General features: G+C 40.4%; 2 protein-coding genes across 4 annotated transcripts in view; one reads left to right on the forward strand and one right to left on the reverse strand.

Annotated features, from left to right (window-relative positions):
• The first annotated feature begins 628 nt into the window (after window positions 1-628).
• Window positions 629-10,947, forward strand: LOC145439248 (long-chain fatty acid transport protein 2-like). Its single transcript, XM_080316747.1, has 13 exons — window positions 629-889; window positions 1,502-1,643; window positions 1,750-1,926; window positions 3,474-3,591; window positions 4,472-4,564; window positions 4,635-4,793; window positions 5,093-5,217; window positions 5,283-5,480; window positions 5,759-5,829; window positions 6,848-6,974; window positions 7,049-7,238; window positions 8,877-9,000; window positions 10,683-10,947. The coding sequence occupies exons 1-13, from the start codon at window positions 693-695 to the stop codon at window positions 10,867-10,869; spliced, it is 1,908 nt and encodes a 635-aa protein (XP_080172873.1). The 5' UTR covers window positions 629-692; the 3' UTR covers window positions 10,870-10,947.
• Window positions 10,948-17,806: 6,859 nt separating this feature from the next.
• Window positions 17,807-22,012, reverse strand: part of LOC145439804 (uncharacterized) — a 291,614-nt gene continuing 287,408 nt past the window's right edge. For 2 of the 3 annotated variants that reach the window (XM_080317440.1, XM_080317444.1), the window contains 4 exons: window positions 21,874-21,969; window positions 20,656-20,751; window positions 19,794-19,802; window positions 17,807-18,602 (listed from right to left, as the gene is read on the reverse strand). In XM_080317440.1, the coding sequence (XP_080173566.1) occupies window positions 18,565-18,602; window positions 19,794-19,802; window positions 20,656-20,751; window positions 21,874-21,969 (239 nt within the window). In that variant the 3' untranslated portion in view covers window positions 17,807-18,564. The remainder of the gene's footprint in view (window positions 18,603-19,793; window positions 19,803-20,655; window positions 20,752-21,873; window positions 21,970-22,012) is intronic. The other variant, XM_080317445.1, reaches the window with a different exon arrangement.

Consider the following 22,012-nt stretch of genomic DNA (forward strand, 5'->3'; position numbering starts at 1 on the left):
TGCGATAAATATTGGCATTCAAATTCGATTTCAGTAAAAGCATTCAAGTATGGTATCTTCGAGACATCCCGAGTTTCATTTGTACGAAACAAATTTAATCGATGTGCGACAATGTATCGGAATGTGACAAGAATTCAGAAATATGTCACAGGCTAGCGTAATTAAAAGTGTGTTATCTGGATTCTAGAATCCCGCGTCGAGGCATAAGGATCATTAGTAGAGCAGTATGTATCATTTTACTTGGTATTTGCATTGGTTGCAAGTCAGTTGCAATTAGGCAATAATAGCAACCGAAGTATTCATTGGACGTGATACTGTCCTGCGCCGATATTTGTAGAACGCATTTGGAATAGAGTAACTTTGTCATCATTCTATCACGAATCCGGTTTGACCTGTTAACTGAAACGATATAGCATAATACACTGTGCAACCCATATCTGGATCAGCGAATATTGATGTCGCAATGGCCACCGCAGTTTGTGCAAATAACCTTCTCCGTCTTTAATTTCATGCTGCATACCTAGCGGCAGTGATGCGAGGCAATTACCTCAGTGGTTAATCATTATGTGCTATACAAGTCTGTCGAGCGCTCGTCAATTGTTTGCTTATGGTTGCTAACAAGTTTTGGTAGTAGCAGCAGTATTGTACTGTGTGTATGATTCTCTTGTTTTATTTCTTATCTGACAGGCAGTATGCTATCCGAGGCTTTTTATAATGCAATCGTGCTGGCATCGGCCGCGGGGGCCAGTTGCTTTGTTGCAATCAAGACTATAAATTATCTCTTCCCTTGGCTTAAATATGATTTGAAGTATCTGAAAGCGATTGTCACGATCTTAACGCAAGTCAAGGGCTATGGAAATAGAAGCCCGATATACACGATGGTCGACAGGTGAGTCAAAAGCAGACATTTTCCTTGCTTACAACTACTCTTCCTGGGAATTCCAATGAACATTTTTACAACTGAAATAGCTAGTGCAAAAGTAAAAATAGCTGTAGTACTATAATGTGGATCAGGGGTGACCAACCTGCGGTCGGCAACATGCTATTTGAATTTACGAATTCGCACCCACATTTTTGAGAGATTATTATCGTACACTGGTGAAAATGAAAGCTTTTGCCCCTGTCCTGATGTGACATCACTCGATTTGTCGATTATGTTATATTTTGTATAGATTCTTCATTCTGACCGTTATAATCAAGTTTACTTTAGGTCCGTTTCGCACTACTAGCTTTAAATATCCGGCAAATGAAATGCAAATATATTTACACGGATATGTATAGAGAATATTGAAGTAACTGAAAACCTTGTCAACTACATACTGCAAGGATGAATATTTTGCAACAATTTATCAACCATTTTTGTCATCTACCCGACGAATAGCCACCCTACAATGTTTACATCTTGGTTTGCTCGAAATCAACATTTTCGGAAAGTATATAACTAAAAAGGTAGTATGTCGGTACCTTATCGACTTGCGTACGCAATTGCTGTTCGTTTCAGGTTCATCGATTTGGCGTCAAAACACCCGAAAAAGCCTTTCATATACTTCGAAGACGAAATATGGAGTTATCAGAGAATGAACGTCTATACGAATAGAGTCGCCAGAGTTTTCTGGAACGCGGGGGCACGAAAGAACGATACGGTACGGCTCAAATGTGAATTTGTTAACGGACCGTATTGCCCTGTTAATAATATTCACCTACAGAACTGATAGGTTACTGGTATATTCACTCGTATCTATCTTTCAGGTGGCTATTATTATGAACTCTTGTCCCGAATTCGTGGGGGTCTGGTTTGGCATCGCTAAGACTGGGGCGACGTGCGCCTTCATCAATTACAACATCCGGGGAAAATCGTTGTTCCACTGTCTGCAGGTTTCCGACTGCAAGTCGATAGTGGTTGAGAACGACCCCGAACTAATGACAGTAAGTCGATCAGTGGCGAGATAGCGTAATGTTATGATCCACAGCTGCAAAACCAATCGGTTGCGGTTCTTCGTCATCTGATCCGTCGTAAGCGGTGTGTAAAAACCTAAAATTGGGCCGTGCTACGATTCCGGTAATTACGGAATCATAAAAATAATATCGACATCGTGTAAATGACTACTGTAGTCTAAAAATACAGTCAATACCACAGACAATAAAGTCGATTTATGGAAGGTAATCGACCAGTCTAACTGTAACAATAGCTGAAATCGGCCGGTCAAGATTTATTCAGCTGTTTATCCCACACTCGCTCCAAATTTGACGATCATAGACTGCCGGGTATTAAACTATTAGGTTGTCAATGCTCATCGTTTGCATGTCTAATGAGCGTCGTGCATTGCCCAATCGCCGATTGATTCATTTGAGCCAGACTAATTAAGTGTCTTGGTGACATCACAATTGGATGACTTCTTCGCCGTTTGGGTCGCGGTCATATTTGGTGTTCGGTCTGCTAAGCGCTAACCTAGATAATTCATGGTCTGTTGTTCTCAAAATGAACTTGATAGGTTTTGCTCTAGAGATGAGCAATGAAATGAGCATTACGTAGGACCTAGAGTTGAAAGATATCTATTTTAAATATTTTGGCTGGATTTGGATCGGATTTGGATTAACTTTTTAAACTAGATTTAGATTTAGATTTAGATTTGGAATTCGACATGGGTTTTTAAAAGACATAATTCCATGTGAATTTTTGATAAAGGCTTAGTAACTTAAAGATGCGGACTTGGATTTAGACAGGATTGTATTCCGAGGCACGTTTCAATCTTACTTTCATAGTTTTGACTCGAGTCAATTCCAGTCATTTTCGACCCACCATAGAGTCCGAGTCCAATGGGGTCGTGGGTCGAGTCTAGGTCATAGTGTTGTGACTCGAGTCCGAGTCCAAGTCATTGTGTTCATTGTTCAGTTGCGACTTCAATAATGTTCAAACCACTCTTCTACAACTCTGCTTAGGTCATATCAAATGCCTTGCATGCACAACATAGGCCTACTCATTTCCTCAATCTTGACAGTTTCTGGCAATCTTTGTCTTTAGTACCAGTACTGATAGACGAAGAACCAACAATGTGGTAACTCGACTATTTTTCGAAGTCGTAATGAAAGGCCTGTCTTGACCGTCGGAGTCTCCAGTCTTATCACTAGGTCGAGTCATGCGCAATGCTTCTAGTGAAATACACTAATTCACTCAGGTCGAGTCGAGTCATTTTCCGTATTTTAAAAGGCAAAAGACTTGATATGAGTCACCAAAAATCGCTACTGGAGTCAGACTGAGTGATTACAACTCAAGATTGTGACATGATACGAAATGAATTCGAGATTTAGATACTAACTTGGATTTAATCTCAAGGTCCGGAATAGGATTTGGATTTTAAAATAGTTACTCCGCTCATCTTTGCACCGCGAACATTTTTGTGAAATGTAATACCGTAATGTTCCAGTTCGGTAATTTTAACATGTACTCAGAATTCATCAAATTTCTTTTCCAGGCAATCGACGAAATCAAAGATGACATAAAAGAGCAGGGAATTAAGATTTATGTGATAGGGAAAAGCGAGCAACAATTTTCCTTCAGCTTACCCTATAAATTTATCGACAACTTGATGGGTACGTGACTTGGTGATTTATAATAACCGCATGGCGTATCGTACTCTTTCTTACTGTTGAGCTCTTAGCGGCTGTCGAATTCTAAGTTTCGAAGCAAAATAGTAGAGACTCAAATTCATATGGCGTCGTAAACCGTGCTACAAACTTGAAGCGGCAAATATGGAGTTATTGTCACTCAATATTGTGTGCTTGGTCATGCGTGTCACTACCATTATGATGCCTATCGCGTGCATACATGGAGTGTTTGAAATTCAAACAACCCCAACAATTTTGTCACTGCTTTGTTTGTTTGTTTGTGGTATTCATGGTGTTTGTCGACTACTATGTTCATTTACACCGGGCCGATATTCTTCGTTTTTATTCCGTTGCTGCCGACTTGTAGCATGACCCACGTCTATAGGTTTTATAAGACACCGGTTCCGCGGATGAGATGTCGAGGAGCCCAGATTAACCTCCAACACTTAGGTAGAAATTCTGGAGTCGACCTCGGTCGGACTCGAACCCGCAACTCATTTGTATTGCAGCTGTAGATTATACCACCACGCTATCTTGCCACATCACGGCTATGTAGTGGCATTTATACTGTGTACTACACGGATATTTCAATATGTACTGGATTCGAGACGTCTCCAAATCCGATAGTAGCCTATGGCTCGGGAATCCTAAACAATAACATGTATCTCTCCGAATAAACTGAATCCACAAACCTCTAAATTTCAAGATTTCCCCGAAATGAATATGAACGACACATTTAGCCTCAATTATATATAAATGTATATTGTATATATTCCACTTCTGCGTCCCTGCGGATTCCAGTTCAACCGAGGTCAACTCTAAAGGTCTCTATATAAGCCCTAAATATTCCACTTTTGTGTTCAAGCTGACCAGCCCGCGTCGGAAGTGCCCAAGGAATGGCGTATGGATTTAGAGATGGGATCGCACTTCTGCTATGTATATACCTCCGGAACTACAGGTGATTACTTATTGCCATCATATCACTTTACATGTATACCAATCCACTGTGTGTCTCTATCATTTTCTAGGATTACCAAAGGCCGCTCTTATCAGGCACGATCGTGCCTGGATTTCCACTCAATTGATGGTAGCAGCCGGTGGTAGATCTGATGATATCATCTACGGTCCACTGCCATTGTACCACGCGGCGGCTGGAATGATTGGAGTCTTGGGATCTGTATACCTTGGTAATACAGAAATAATATTGATATCAATACTGGTGCTTTTGCGCCTAACACAGAGAAGATAGCGTAATGGTGAAGCCTTCGGCCTCTTGATCGGCAGGTGGTGGGTTCGATCCCCGGCCGGGTCAGACCGAAGACCTAATTAGTAAAGCTGGTATCCATCACTTTCCCGCTATGCGCTTGGCGACCAAAATCTTGAAATCCGATTTTATCACCTCATAATCCACGCTCATCTTCATCTCTGTTTATATAACTATACCCGGATAGTCCCCTCGCTTTTATGTATCTGTTCGTTTTTTTAGGTTCTTCCGTCATCATAAAAAAGAAGTTTTCCGCTAGCGGATTCTGGAAAGACTGTCGAAAATACAACGCCACAATTATCCAATACATCGGCGAGACAATGCGATACATTTGCGATACCCCGCCGGTTAGACGCGCGACAAATTTATGCTGCTGAATTATTGGCATCCTTGCCGTTTTTTTTCTTCTCAGCATCCCGATGACAAGAACCATTGCGTCAGAGCAGCGATTGGAAACGGTCTCAGGCCGGCGGTGTGGAGAAAGTTCCTGGATCGCTTCGGGAAGGATATTAAAATTCGAGAACTGTACGCGGCGACGGAGGGAACTGTGGGCTTCATGAATCTAGACGACCACGTGGGAAGCATCGGAATGCTGAGTCCGCTTTTGAAGGTGAATGATTTTGCGTGTGTAGCACCGATGCTTTAAGAGCATATTGATATTTTGAGATGTGCTGAAATCAGTCTGATACGCATAATATACCGATGATGCAGGGCGTGGATAGAATGGGTGGTTTTTGATGAAAGTTAAATTAAAAGCCTATGATATGATGCGTTGTAGAAATTAATAGTAAATTATAGAGCGTGTTGCCAATCGGGGTGAAATTGTATTTGTGTTGCGCAGCGTAATGAATATCATCTTGTCGAAGTAAACATTGTTTATTTTTGCAGTCTTTGAATATCTGCCGATTCATCAAGTATGACAAGGATAAAGATGAACCCTACAGGGATGAAAACGGAAGGTATCACATAGTTATACTCATATACTGGCTTATAATTAATGCTTGATAAATCTCAGTATTCGTTATGGGGACCTTGATTTTATGACTGAGTAATGAGTACATTCTTATATCAGAATTGTTGTTTTATATCAGTCCGTCGACTAACGTGACAAACTGAATTTCTGCTCGTGATCATCTCTACTTGCTCGTAGCGATGGGTCCTGCTCGTTCCTCAGCGGATTATGTCTGTGTTTGGAAGTGCATGTCGTATTTGTTTGTGGTTGATTGTAGCCTAACTTCGGTTAATAAAAACCAAGAAAGCTCACCATTATCATTTGATAAAATTTTTATACAATCAATATACCACAAAACCTCGATATAATGAAACGATCGGAGGGTTCCGAAACGACTTGGAGTAGTCTTTAATCAGACACCCACCTTGGCCAACAGCATGTAAACAAGAGGCATGCACACAGGATTTAAGAAAGGATAACACAAAAGGAAGCGACGAAAATGAATGCGGCATGTGTCGGCGCGTTTGATGTATTTATTGTACCCGTCTTCGTCGTATTACATCCGCCGAATTTGCGAGTAGATTCGTCTGTACTTTCCTAGAAAGATCACACGTCTTTAAAGCCATGAAATCGAAAATAGTGACATTTGCGATTCGAAATCACGGCATTTCACGTCATTTCCGGGAGTCACTCGTTAAAATCAATTTTTAATTTGAACCCACATTCGTTCCCTCCAACATTACACACTTGGTGTATACGCGATTACACTTAGCGTATATGCTCATTATTTCAGCTAACCGATGGAAATACATAATGATTGCCAAGAAACTACTGAAACTACTCACGACACTTCATATGGCCCTTCATGTCATTACTTCACTTTGACATTTCTGTCTTGATCGTCAGACATTTTAGTGTTAATGGCTAGGGTTACTTTTGCTAATCATGGGTGTTTCATGTCAACATTATTCCAATAACTTCACTCTCTGTTGATACAAATCTAGACCCGTGTTTTCTATTTATAGATGCGTTGACGTTCCAGACGGTACGCCAGGATTGCTTATCTGCAAAATCACTACGAGAACGAAATTTCATGGATACCGAGGCAACAAGAAGCAAACCGAGAGCAAAATATTACGCAACGTATTCGTGGTCAGTATCTCGTAAAGGTCATCCCCGGTACAGAAACATTGTACAGATTCACTTTAATTGTGGCGCGTATATAGGACGGCGACTCCTACTTCAATTCGGGAGACTTGCTACGTCGAGACCCAGATTATCACATGTATTTCGTGGATAGAGTGGGCGACACCTTTCGCTGGAAAGGCGAAAACGTCTCGACGAATGAAGTCGCGGACGTAATGTCGGAAGCGCCCGGTGTGAAAGAGGCCAACGTATACGGAGTGGAAGTACCCGGTAGGGTGCTTTTGTTGCGGACATGCCCGGCATACTTTCCATGAGCATTATGGCTGGGTATAATGATCCGATAATTACTTGAATCTGAATCGAATATTCATTGTCAAGATTCGAGTGGAGTTGTGAGAGATGATATTTTTCGAGTATATACTGACAGTACACGCTCTTTACCACTTTATCAACGAGAATTCCATTTTCGACTGTGGAAGCTTTAAAACCTACATGGATCGTATATAGCAACATGCAAAACATGTAGTAAGAAGCTACGCACGTTAGTGGAAGTGACGTATCCGTGACGTCGCGATCAACCAGCAACTCACAAAGTGCAATGAAATAGGATTGGTCGAAAAAAATACCAAATCATTCGTGATGTATAACTGGTAATATTTTCTTTGTGGACGCATAAAAGGTGCATGTTTGAACTTGCCATGTCATTCATGCTGTTTATGAGTGATCCTCGATTACTTGATACTCGATGTACTTTGTACATGTACAAGGATAGTAACCAAAACGAAATAATATACATACTGGCCAATACTGCATTCCTCAAATTGTAACATATTTGACACCTGCTGCTGATCCATTTCATCAATAACTATACCTACTCGAATCCTTGAATTTATACACCACAGTGAAAGATGTGAGCAAACGAAGCAATCCATCAAGTCCAATTTGTTTATGCCATCGTTCCATTCTGTTAAATCAGTGGTTCCTAACCATTGTATGGCCGCGGCTCAGTTTCCGATTTGAAAATGTTAGCACCGTCCCGACCTCCAGAAAATGGCAAAAGACCCCTAGATTGAAAACCACTGTGTCAAATTTTCTAGCGCTAGCCTAATCACGGATATCAACCTGCGTTGAAAAGTGATCAATTTTCCCAAATAATATAGGCTGTGCAGTAGGGTTGTTCAAAAAAAACTTTTTTTTCCAAATCTCACTCGCCTAGTGACTAAATCGTCAGGTTGTCTAAGAAAACGATGCACACCAAATTTGACTCAATTCCAACCAGTAGAGGCCGTGCAATCTTGAATTGAAATTTTTAATTTATTTTTAAAAATTAAAAAAAAAAAATTTCAAATTTTTCTGTTAACCCCATAAAATTTTTGAGCTGTCTTCAAAGACGATGCAAAACAAATTTGAGTCAATTCCGACTTGTAGAAGCGGAGTTATTTGAGTTTTTCGTTGATAATCCCCGTATCAAGGATAATCCGAAAATTATCAACGAAAAACTCGAATAACTCCGCTTCTACAAGTCGGAATTGACTCAAATTTGTTTTGCATCGTCTTTGAAGACAGCTCAACAATTTCATGGGGTTAACAGAAAAATTTGAAAAATTTTATTTTTTTATTTTTAATAATAAATTAAAAATTTCAATTCAAGATTGCACGGCCTCTACTGGTTTGAATTGAGTCAAATTTGGTGTGCATCGTTTTCTTAGACAACCTGACGATTTAGTCACTAGGCGAGGGAAATTTGGAAAAAAAAGTTTTTTTTGAACAACCCTACTGTGCAGTGCTCGAAAAATAGTCGAGGTAATCTTGCCTGCTGTACGCGGGTTATTATTTTCCTTCTCATCTCATACATGCGATGCAAACAACCTCAAGTTTCGTAATGATTTGGACATCTACCCATCACAGGAACCGAAGGAAGGGCCGGCATGGCTGTGGTACTGTTGCATGACAATCAGGAATTAGACGGAGAGGGTATCTACAAGCACGCCTACTCATATCTGGCCGCATACGCCCGGCCGCTATTTCTAAGGTACGTAAGTTATAACTTGAGTTATCGAGATTTCATGACCGTAGTGTGCACTATCACGGGTGTTCAGTGTTCACTGTGTTCTCGCCGCCAATACTATACCTCTACGGCGCATATTTCGCTAGTCATTACCAAAAGTAGTGAAAGTATAATCAACGTGATAGTAATTATTAGGGATGGTGTGAACCTCTGAAAGGTTCAGGTTCGTGTGATCGCGAACCTTTTTGAAAGGTTCTGTGTGAACGCGAACGTGAACCTCATGACGTCACGTGACGTCATAGGCTACTGCTAATTCCAACCCTATATTTTAGTGAAGTAATAGCTTGTATGAATGGCATAATAGTGCCACAATGCTGAAGTACATATTGACGTTTTAAACGTCGCCAAATGTATCAACTGGGGTAATCAAATGATATCATAATTCCATAAAATCCATATCTTCCGTCACTTTACCAACAATTTTGACGAGGACTTCAAAGGGAATATGAGTTACGCCTTTATGGTCTAGGATAGACCGGACAATGTATTAGGTGTGTAAGTATTGCTACGTTGATATTCAGCAGAGTGTAAAACGGGTATTTATATAGCTCAGTGGTTTCACCCTATTAACAAGTTATACAGCAGTATCAAACACTCCAATCGCCCGTAATTGGTTTTTATGATACAATAGACATATGAAATCGAGTTGGACTCCCTGCTCTTGCTAGATTTTTCACATCAGACAACGACATCAATTTCATTGATTGATTGATTGATTGAATAAGCATCATTCGCTGACTACCTACATCACATGTAGTGTATTTCGCAATTGATGTTGTGTGATTGCGGGTCAGACTCACAGCAGAGAGTCACTAAATATTCACAAACGGAAAGCTGGATATTTCGAGCAGTTTTTTGTAACAAAGCAAGCAAAACTTTTGAGATTGGCAGGTGCATGCCCGGTTGGTGTTGATTTTTGTATGCTGCCAGCGCCATGCATAGAGTGGTGCGAAGTCGAAATGCAAAGAATTTTTACCTCAGATGTTATAAAATGACGTGAAAAATGGTAATATATATATATAAAAAAAAGGTTCACAGTGCAGAACCTACTAAGGTTCATTTGTGAACGCGAACCTCTACATTTCTGAGGTTCACACACAGAACGCGAACGTGAACATCATACCATCCCTAGTAATTATTGCCGAAAAGTAGGTTTGGTCAAAGGTTCCCATACTTTCGGCAGTTAATCAGAGGTGGCTACTTCTGAAATTACAAGACGTGTCTTCTCGACTAACACAAAATGACAAATGATATTACAGATGTAAGTGCAACCTTCGAATATGTGTTAAGTTACCGTGGTACAATGGCCATTTCCAACGGGATGACTAATGGCATTACACAAATAGGTACCACCTTTGAAAATATATTCAGTATAGTTAGGCTACCGTGATGGATATTCCACGCTGTTGGTATGACGATTTCGCGTGTGTAGTGATGTATACTTATCCCGAGACTACTACCTTTCAAAGCGCAAAGTAAAGTATGTAGTTTTGCCAAAATGTTCAAATAGATGTGGAAGCAAGCTAAAATCACAGACACTTGAGTAAAAAGTTCAAGTAGGAAAAACAGTAAGTAACAGTACTATATTACTGACCGTCTCGATATTCTCATAACGACCAACATCTGCAAGTTTTTTTGACCAACAGGGTGAAAACGGATATCGAGCTTACGGGAACATTTAAACACAAGAAAGTAACATTGGTGCGAGAAGGATTCAATCCTGAAAACATGGCGGGGGATCCTTTGTTCTACATCGACCACAAACGCAAAACTTACACACCGCTTTCTCAAGAAGTCTACAGGAAAATAATTCAAAATGAAATGCGCATCTAAATACGACGCTTCGTGTCTGATGCGAAAAGGAATATGCAATTTAATTGTTGTTTGAAGATCATGGTAATCAGTCACCCAGTGACGTGGATTTCCTCATTCTATTGGGCCGAATGAAAATGATACATCTCATCTCATTCGTTTTCTATGCCAATGTTTTGTAAAGCGGATACTACCGGAGCTACAATCTCCCGGTTTCGTATTATCCATAATATTTTGAATTGGCGATGATGATGTTTCAAGAATGAACTTAAGACGAATTATGACCCCCAAATGCTGCATTGGCAATGTCTCAGGCGAGGGGCATACGATCACGGTGGTGTAACAATTTTGACCAACAGGCCAGATGCGAATATCGCAGTAAACCGCGGGTCGCACTGACTTCCTAGTAGTTGCAAAGCCCACAATCTCAATAACAATTGGCAAAGACGATGGCGTGACTGAAAGTTCGCTATCGTACAACACATGTGCTAGTCATCGTGGATAAGGCCTAGCTAGCTGTCAACAAATCATGCGAAGCGCAAGATAAGTCAGGTTATTGTATAAATTTTATCAAAAATATTTATGCGCTAAGTTAACACGTGCAATTCTTCATTTAGAATGGTCATAAACGTGTTTTCGGCCCTTCGCGTAGCTCATACGGACCACGCGGACCAGACTAAACCGATGCCGTGCGTATAGCAGATCATTCTTACCCTAGCACTTCTCCGCAGATGGCACACTCTCAGTGGTGGCCCTACGATTTGGGGTGCCCTGGGCGAGACTTCCAGCCCCTAAAAGTATGTAGTCGCAGCATCTGAAGGCTCCGCCATCAGGCCCCCTTTAGCATCTATTGTTACCAACTTCATATTAGTGCGCCATATGGAACGGGATTACGTGATGTGTATATGACACTATAACAAGGCTTTTGAAGCAGGCCGGAATGTTGAATTGCTCTGGCTCCTGAACCTTCTTTTATCATACATTGCCAAATTATGAAAGAAGTGAGCCAGTTAACTATAGCTCATGCCTTCATGTTGAAGATTATGGCATTGAGCGTGGAATAATAGAATAGCGATACAACTGTTGCAGGCTAGAAAAGATCCACACTAATCTGAAAAGCTATCGGCTGACATAGTATTGAGTCAGCACACCTCGCCAAGGTTTGAGCCAGGCGCTGGAGTAGGTCATCCAACACTCGCCACTACGCTATTAGGTGAGATTAGTAAGTCAAAACAGAGTATAGCAGTGCTTGATATATAGGCATTTCAAAAACGGCTATTGGTTCTGCATTATCTCTCACAAGTCTCAAAAATCATATAAAACTTGTCTCAATTACGATTCAAATTCTTTGATTAGGTTACAGTGTAATTTCCGGAAACTCCATTCATACACGAGTTTCAATTCATAGTCATGCCTATATCATGCAGATGTAGTATAATTGAGCTATCGCGGATGCCCGATCACACAGTAGTAAGAACAGCAATTTGACTCAGTGTCATGATACCCTCAACCTCAAGATATACCATGCGAACTCTTGACAACCATCTCGGAATGGAACACAGTCAAAATCAACGAAGACCGATGCCAGCTTTTGCGTAAAATACCTGCCACAGACTAGGCCTAGGGCAGTGTGGTTCTCAACCTTTTTGGCTTCGCGGACCCCTTTTGACCGTCACGGACCCTCGCGGACCCCCTCAAGTTTTAGTTCAATTTTAGCTCTATTATGGTGCAACCTTCATCTGTCTTGTGCGAATATGAACTGTAGGCTTGTGCCAGCAAAATCATGATTTTTTTTAAAAATAACATCATACTATTTATGTAGAAATTGGTAGACTTTTATTATTTCAAAGTTACTTTTGCTGATGTATTTCTTGAAGTACGTGGTCGTGTCTTGAAAATCCGCGTCTTCGTTTTGATATGAACGAAGAGTGCCTATAAAGCCATTTCCGCAAAGATAGATGGAGGCTAATGCAGTATTAACGCATAACGCTTCCGACGATACTTTTGGTGTGATCGCAACATTTATGGCACCAAAATGAAGGAAAATACATTTTATGAACATATCACGTCCAGCATCTAGCGCAGGGACGGGCAACATACGGACCGTGGGCCGGATTCGGCCCGCAGAGAGTTTCTACCGTCAAAGTGAAATCCTAATCTAATAGTTTAGACAAATTTTATGCGCCTAATAATGGAACCAAGTTTTACAACCTGAGAAAGACTGTCATGAAACGACTTCTTCTGTTCGGGTTTACATATATATTTACGAGCAATCATTTTCGACCCTGAACAATTGAACATTAACAAGAAAAGGCTGCATACCAATATAACTGGTGATATAAATTTCAGGGTTAGAGCGTAATGCTTCGATAGCAACGAAACAATCCTTGTTCATCAAAAAATCAGATTTGTCGATAGGGCATCCGCAATAAGAATGTGCCAAATCTGATAGCCGAGCAGGTATATCATCGTCCGATTTATGACGAGTGTCAGCCGAAAATATTCAGGTTCATTTAAATATGAATATACTATTCAATTGTATATTGAAGTTATGTACCTCCAAGAAGCTGTTCAAATAGTGGTTATGTATATCACGGGATAAAATGGATTTCGTGGCGAGGTTTCAATCCCTGCATTGGGACAAATTAGGGAATACTTCGGAAATTTTTATTTCAAACGACTATTCACTAATTTGATGAGACTGCATGACAACTTCAAGTCGAGAAGACATTACGAAGTCACCCTGATTGACGTTATACTATCTCCACATTTTTATTTTGTCAACAAACCCCAACCGAACGTTTCTAAACAGCAATATGTTTCTATCAGCAGGTTATTGGAAAATTGGAAATGAAAATGAATTTCCACACTACGATAGTTCATGTCAGACGAATATTATGATGATATGAGTCATGGGGTTTTAGCAGTTGAGGTGCGAAACTGCCTCATGCTTTCTCAAATTGAAAAATAAAACAAAAATTACGTTATCAACGATTTGAAAAATCTGAAGGTCTCGCGGACCCCCTGAAATTGCTTCGCGGACCCCTAGGGGTCCGCGGACCCCCGGTTGAGAACCGCTGGCCTAGGGTCACCTTCACCGCTTACCATATTTCTGTGGCTCAAATTCCAGAAACTCTTTAGCGCCCACTAGCGGGTTTCACAACGAGGTATGAACACATTGTCAGTCAATAGGACGCCACACAAGCAAAGTTTCGCCTATTGACTGTATACAGGAGTGGAATATGTGAGGTAGGGATGGTGTGAACTCCTGAAAGGTGCAGGTTCGTGTGAACGCGAACCTTTTTGAAAAGTTCTGTGTGAACGCGAACGTCAACTTTCTCGCTCAGTGCCCAAAATATAGTTTTTTCTTTCACATTATCAGTTGGTTGACTAAAAAAAAACTTAATCTAATAGCGCATAGGGTGTCGTAATCGAAGAACCACTGAATCCCCTTTCTACATTAAAGATGCTCTGAAGCTTTTTCGTCAAAATGATCATCTAAATCAGTGATTCCCAAGCGCGGTCCCCAGATAGCCTTCTTGCGGCCCCCAAAATATATTAAGAAATCGATTTATGACAAAAAATAAAATTTATATTTATAAAATACTCTTGCTTGGCTTGGCCTCTGTAGTTTTTAATTATAGAATTGCAGGAAAGTTGTGAGTATAGACTGCTAACGTTCACTGCTGTTTCAATGCAATGTGCCCTAACTATCCAGTTGAACGAGCAGTAGCTGTAGATATAAATAGGTATTGATAACTTTCAAAACCGGAGGAAAATCCTGAAAAAATGGTAAATTTTTCCCACCTCGTGGTCGCTTGACTAAAAAAGAAAAAGAGGCTCAACTCCCGGAAAATACAGTTTTTCTTTCACATTAACAGGTGGTTGACTGAAAAAACGGTCAACTTTCCGGTCCAGCTCCCGAAATTGCCGCCGTAGCGTCCCTACAGTGCTTACTTAATGTATATCAGTCGAATTTGGCCCTATATGTAACCAAAATCCTCAAAAAAGAAGACAACATCTCAAAAAAGAAGACATTTGGGCGACCTCCGAGGACACTTTAAAAAAATCCAAAAAGTGGACAAATCATCTTAAAAGAGGACGTATGGTAGGTAACCCGATGATAATTAGATGTGCAACACGTGACTCACGGTTGAATACGCCGAGATGTATACTGCTTAGCCGGCTAAAAGCAGCACAATTGGTAGTCCTATAGTCAGAGCCGTAACTGCCGCACCCCAAACCCCCCAATTGAGAGGGGCCGAGCTCGAAGGGGGCCAAAATTATTTCGTGAATTAGCATAAATTATAGAGTATTTTTTGAAAATTTATGCGACTTTTTCAAAAATTTTTCGCGCTCTGCGCGATTTCAATTCGCCACATGTCTTGATTATTGGGTACTCTTCCCCAAGAAAAAATACGCAAGATTTATAGAAATTGGCATATCAGCGTTGGCCATGACCGCGCCACAACGCACCAAGACATATAAAGTTTTAGGCCATGTAACATGTGACTCCAAGAAGTGTGTCAGAACGATCGGCAGCGAGAAAGCCTTGGCCGTAAAGGACTGCTTTTATGCTGACCAAAAACCTAAATGACTGGCGCCGAATGTTCTTGTCTTGGCAATCTGAACCTCACAAGACAAATACCATCCCACAGGAAAGAAAATTATATGCCAGTGAAGAAATACCAATCTGAAATCGTGTGATCTTTCAGTTTAGTAGGTTTGGGCAATTCTACATTTTTTGATATAGCAGACAGGAGGTCACGAAATAACATCATGTAAAGAAGTCATACCTAGGGGTCCGCCCGCCCGAAGATGTTTAATTTTACGGGGTCTGCAGTTTCAAAGACACCTCTCACTCAGCTCTACCGGTAAATCTGATTACGTGGGAAAAGAGGACAACCATGCAATTCCCGATCTTATTCACCGATTTTAACATGAATTATCGAAATATTCGCGCGTCGCGCTGTCCCACTAAGCAGTACAACTTTAATTTCGTGGGAAAAGCGGGCAACGTGATGCGGGGTCAGTTTATCACCCTATGGGAGCCCGGGGTCCTGACGAAGTGCTGTTACGTTCCTGCCAACGGGTATACCCCCGGAGATGTTTAATTACTATAGAGGGGGCCTATACCTTTTCAAACACACCTCACTCAGCTCTACCGGTAAATCAGATTACGTGAACAGAGACAGAATGAAAATTGATAGCAATACATGCAATTCCCAATGATATTGACCGATGCAGTCATGAAACTAAGAAATTTCTCGCGCTTCGCGCGTTTAGGCGAGAAAAGCTGAATCACTCAACGGACACCCAATACAGCAGATAAGTAGCGGTAAACAGTGTACAGTTTGAAATCTCGCCAGGGCAATAAAACTACTCCAAAATAGCCATGATGACTGTTTGGGCCCGTTTCATAGCCGTAGTATTCGTGCGGCCCCGACCGTACTCTGAAATTCTAAATTTGGCCCTCACACCGAAAAAGTTTAGGAACAACTGATCTAAATATATGTGTATTTGAGAGCTATAAAATTAAATCGTCGTAATTTTTCTTCGTCGTATCGTGATACTGTTAAGCGTTGTGACCCACAACCCCACATGAACTTTAGATAATATGGGTTGCTTTACCGGGAATGCATGCATTTTAACGTTTGTAACTGGGTGCAGCACCAAATTTAATGTGAACGATCAAAGATCTCGACGACATTCTCAATTGATTTACAAGCCAAACAAAGCAGTAAAATTAACCAACGGTTTGCCAATCGCAGAGGTGAATTCGGGATGTGTAAATCGGGCTTGAACCAGATCGTATGAGCCCGTAATTTTTGAAAAGGGGCGCTGGAGGATAAAATATTAATAACCACTCCTCTAAGACATCATACTGAAACCACGTTGCGGGATGCGGACAAACCATTCAAAAAACAGCTCTTCTCAGTTCGAGCACCGAAGTATACACTATAAAGGACGGTTGTCCTACGATCTGGTTAAGAACAATATTCGACATCCACATTGCCAATGCCAAACAGCTATTCGAAAAGGAATCATGGGAATTCAGATAACAACGGCGATCGGAGCAATATCACCACCAACATGAAATACTTCGATCAATTTCTGATTTATTTCATTCTTCACGACACATCACGGCAAAAAGTTGCATAACGAACAAATGCAAGGTGACGGGTTTCGACAATCTACAGTACAAAAATGTCGAGCGGCTGAAATGTCAATGCATAACATAGGCCGGAAAAATAATGTCGACAAGGCATGTTTTACATTACATCAGTTACTCGAAGACATAGGTACAACATAGCAATAAAAATAAAATTATTCGTTTAATGGAAGCTTCGTTGCTGATTGAAGAATCTTATGCAACAATATTACATTCACCACTAAGTGACTGACGGGTCTGAAGAATGAGGCCTCCGAACTATTAAAGCACCGAACTTACAGTAGCATATTGCATATGGCAACCGATTGAAGATTCCTGATGAAGTATGCTGTGACTCATACCAATGCAGAATACGGACAAAGAGCTATTTCAATTACCAACGCAACTGCTTTTAACGATACCAAATGCGTTGACAAAAGCTAATGCTGCTAACCCGATCGTAATTTTCGAAAACGCATATCTCTGCAAATGAAGGGGACAACGCACTGAGCACGGAACAGTAGCCATGAGCTGCTTTTGCATTCAACGAATGTTGTTCACGCTGTCATTTGGGATAGTTATTGAGTGGTTCGAACAGCTACTCATCTATTTTCAGCGGCACAATATCATGGTAGTCACTTATCAGAGATATTCACCTCCACGACCGCGCACTGCGCGCGAGTCGCGTGCAAGCTTGTTTGTGAAACCATGGACAGCATCTGCTTTCAACAGCAACCGAGTCAGATTTGTACGGTAAAACAGAGGATAAAATTAGCACAAACTGTAAAATCCGTGTGAACGCACCACTTTTAAAAGGCGGAAAATACGATGATATCGACAAAATCATAATGGCACACTATTATAGGAGCAAAACATAAAAATGAGATAGCAGTGATCAAAACCATATTTATTTACATTCGGGCAGTGGGGCACCACCATTCCACCATTTATCGTCGGTGAGAGACACTATTACAACAGGAACTTGCGGCGTATTTTCAAGACGTTATCCCTACTGCAAATGATTCGATTGTTTCAATAAAAATTGCGCTCTATTCACGCGCATGAAAAACGCAAAAGGATACATAATTGGGATTTAAAATGAAGAAATAGGACGATAGATGAGCAGCCAAATGCCGGAATACCCGTCTGTGCATATAAGTACGTCTGATAGGTTGTGTCAGAATGGAGATGCTTCAAATAAGCAGACAGAAATACTGAATAATCGGAAGAAGTCAATGAAACAGTAATTGGAGCAAGACTTCCATTCGAAAAAAATGTTTGGAAATACTATGTCTCAAAAAGAGATATTTTGCAATATCTTCATAACGCATTAGTGAGCAAGCGATATTTTGTCAAGAGACCGAAATTTGAAATTGTCGATCGATAGTACTGGATTTGGTATTCGGCAAGAACGACAGGCCTAAACGAACGGAAGAAAACGAGTATTTGCTTAAAGCTAAAATATCAATGGCGAGACAAGGCGGGGCAATTGTCAGCAATAATGTAGTGAAACCGGCAAGAAATTCAAGCAGCAAAGATTACATTTTACATTTAAAAAGTTTCTTCTATAGTTTGACTTCTTTTCCAGGTATCCCCTTTTGGTCTGAAAAATATTGAACAGTGAGCTATCCAGCTATTTATGCGTTCGTCACGGTATCCAATTAGATGGATTGGAGCTACAATAAATTCAACCAAAAGCCGAATCATAAAATGGAATCCACCAGCACGGCATGCGTGAGCCGGTGAACAAAGCAAGATACGACTGCGACGTGACTTGCAACAACATGCCGCAAAACTAATTTGATACAATTGATCACACTCATCATCTATATTTGCTAAACAGTCTCCAACAAGCGCTGCAAACCCCTTCAACGTTAAACATGACGGGAGAGCCTTATACATTTATACAGGATGCTCGAGCTACCGACACAGGAAATTAAACTCATTGCTATAGTAGGTGATTTCCAGCGTTTTAAGTCATGTGCGGAATAGTCGACGCGCGACCACGCCCTGATTGGTAATGCACGTCCGCCTACTGTAATTTAGTTTATAGATAGAAAAGGCTCGCCGGAGAGCAACGACTTCTGTATCCAACGATGGATCTACTTGCCTTTTGTGACCAATGTTCAGATCGATTTATCAAAACTACGAATTGACAGAAGGCATGAAATTATAAATTGGTTGCGACTAATTCTATTGATGTGACAACTTATATGCAGAAGCGCAGCAACGCTTATAAACGATTAGACAGCATAACGGCACAACTGAATTCTAAGGCTAAGACTGCATTATGTCTCAGGCACATGGGCAGTCATAGCTCATCACAGGCACTGACAATATAACAGTTTTTAGGTGGGCACTGATGCAGTGAAACTCTCGATTACTGGTCAACCAATTTTGCTGCGTTAAGTCATGTTGTAGCCAAGTAGCGAGCTCTTACCAAATTTGGGAAAATGAAAAGTGATGATGCAATCTAACTGCGAGAATGCAGTTGCTTGGTCTAAACCTAAAAGGCATTGCCTGATACAATCGTATGCGAGCAGGTGCGGACAAGTTGAAACTGCTTGGTCATGCATTGTCACTACCAACTGTCAGAATAATTGTGACAAAACCTTTACCATTGAGATTTAAATTATTAGTTTGGCTTGCAGTCTACCTCTATAAGTTTCATCGACACACTAGGTTTCAATTCATATCCAGGAATCCACCATGCAAAATAAAGCTATTAGATGACAGGTCACACAGGGGTTAATACAACTTGCAAAAAAAGCATACTATCGAAATTTCAACTTACTTTTTTTGGCTGAAAAGAAATGAAAAAATATATAAATACCATGAGATGATATATGACATGAAAGATATTAAAACACAGTCTGGAATATACCCCAAATTGTAAGTAAGCTCTATATGCAATATTGAAATTGTGCGTTGCACAGAAAAAGACTTCCATGAAGTATGAATAGCATGTTTACAATTACCTACACAAAAGAAACGTCATAAAAGAGTGATATGTAGTACATAATTCTATGGCAGTATGATCGTGACAGCAATAATGACAACTTGAGTGTCTTGTTAAAAATAACAGTATACTTGATACAGCAGTTACACACTTATCAAAACTCTAAATTGCTTATGTGTTCTCGTTTGCAGATATCCAGTATCAGTGAATAAAGTATACCTGTACCAGCCGAAGTACATGTCATTGACCAGTAAATTGACTGACCAATCACTGTTTACAATGTATCAGTTACTTTACCAAAATAAGATGTGAGCAAATGAGAGTGCATCAGCCAGAGGTGCTTAACACCGCCATCGCGATCCTCCAGTCCATTGCAAAAGATATATGAGGCTTCCGGGTATCATTCATTACATATTTTGAACGTTGAAAGTGTCGCCATGACCGATGGGCATTGGGAAATGTGAAGGAGCTTGAATGCTGAAGTTTGTGCAATTGTGCACCCCTGACTTGAGCTTTCAGAGTTTTTGTAAGCTCGTATCATACCAAGAAATATGGGGCTGGGCTGATCCTTCACAAAGTGAGTTTTCAATGTAGAAAATATTGAAACTACTTGCCTCCCCAAGCTATCTACTAGAGATTTAGGAAAAGATCGCTAAGTTGAAGGGTCACCAATACACGGTAAAAAAAGATCACTCACTTTTAATTTTCCAGATGTGAAGCAATAGTATTGCAATCATGCCCACAAGGCTTAGAATGCCGACTATTGTTCCAGCAACATACGCAGAATTGTCACCTAAAACAAAAGTAATACAAGTCTTTGGCACCACTGATATGCGTGGATAGTAAATTTGGATGCAATAGATTTCCCAGACTAGTAGGGCTACTATTCTAAGATAGTTTACCGTCAATGAAAAAAATTCAAAACTGGAAAATTAGAGAACACACACATTGATGGTAGAATGGAAAATGGACACAATACCAAGGTGGAATATTTTAAAATTTCCTTACAACTATTCTTCCTCAACAAGAATTTGTCTCTTGAACTATTTAACAAAATTTTGTTGGATAACTAGCATGAAGGGATATTTCATATACAATTGAATATAAGACTTTGCGGCTAGATTCACGCCATGCCTTGTTTTTGTTTAGAAAACAAAAATATTATGAAGGAAAATTATCACTAAGCCCCCATAACATATAATCTGTACTGCCCAACAATCTCAGCAATCAGCATTACTGAGCACTAAAAAAAGAAAATTATTGTGATAACCTTGCATCATATAACAAATTAATTTTTATCTTGACATTTATGAAAGCATGGCTCTTCTATAAAATGCTAGTCATATCTCTGGTCCCGAGTTGGAGACCCCTGGTGTACAGCTAAAATACACCATTGGCACTTGACAGCATTGCGTTGGCCAGTAGATTGTTTGGTGAAGCACTGTTGCACAGTTTCCAATAACTAGTCACAACGAGAGTCCCAAGCAATGAAGCACTTGTTTGTAATTTGAATATTGTAAGTGAATAAGGTGCAATGATATGCAAGCAGAATAATTTGATTGATACAAAGTGTCTAAACCAGGGGTTCTCAACCTTTTTTTAGACACGCCCAGTGAAAAATCTCGCGCCCCCCTTATTGTCATATCACAAAATCCAACCGGGATTCTAGCAACCACAACATATTGTTTGATGGCATGGAAGGTTATGACTGTTGAGAGAATTCAAAAAATATGAAATTAGGTCTAGATATAGAGAAACACGCGTGAATAGGAGGTAAATCGCGCAGAGCGCGAAAAACAATTAAAGTTGACTGCTTCTTCGCGCAGCCTTCAGATGCTTTCACGCCCCCCAGGTTGAGAACCACTGGTCTAAACCTCTCGACATCACAGAACACATATAGGCTACTCAACGTTACCTGGCAGTCCGAACAATAATCCAACAGCAATCAACCATGAAACGACACAAACTCCTTTTGCGACAAACAATGTTGCAACATTGTCCAACACAAATTCTGAAAATGAAATTAATCAATATTGACTTCCATATTAGAAAAT

Source organism: Botryllus schlosseri, chromosome 5 (assembly GCF_051294905.1).
Source record: "Botryllus schlosseri isolate E-star chromosome 5, Bs_hap1, whole genome shotgun sequence".
Lineage (NCBI taxonomy): Eukaryota > Metazoa > Chordata > Ascidiacea > Stolidobranchia > Styelidae > Botryllus > Botryllus schlosseri.

What these genes read in the sequence shown, in the direction of transcription:
- LOC145439248 (XM_080316747.1), top strand. Translation starts at nt 693, where the DNA reads ATGCTATCCGAGGCTTTTTATAATGCAATCGTGCTGGCATCGGCCGCG. An exon ending in ATATACCTCCGGAACTACAG is followed by an intron (nt 4,565 to 4,634) that starts GTGATTACTTAT and finishes ATCATTTTCTAG; the next exon opens with GATTACCAAAGGCCGCTCTT. An exon ending in TGCTGAGTCCGCTTTTGAAG is followed by an intron (nt 5,481 to 5,758) that starts GTGAATGATTTT and finishes TTATTTTTGCAG; the next exon opens with TCTTTGAATATCTGCCGATT.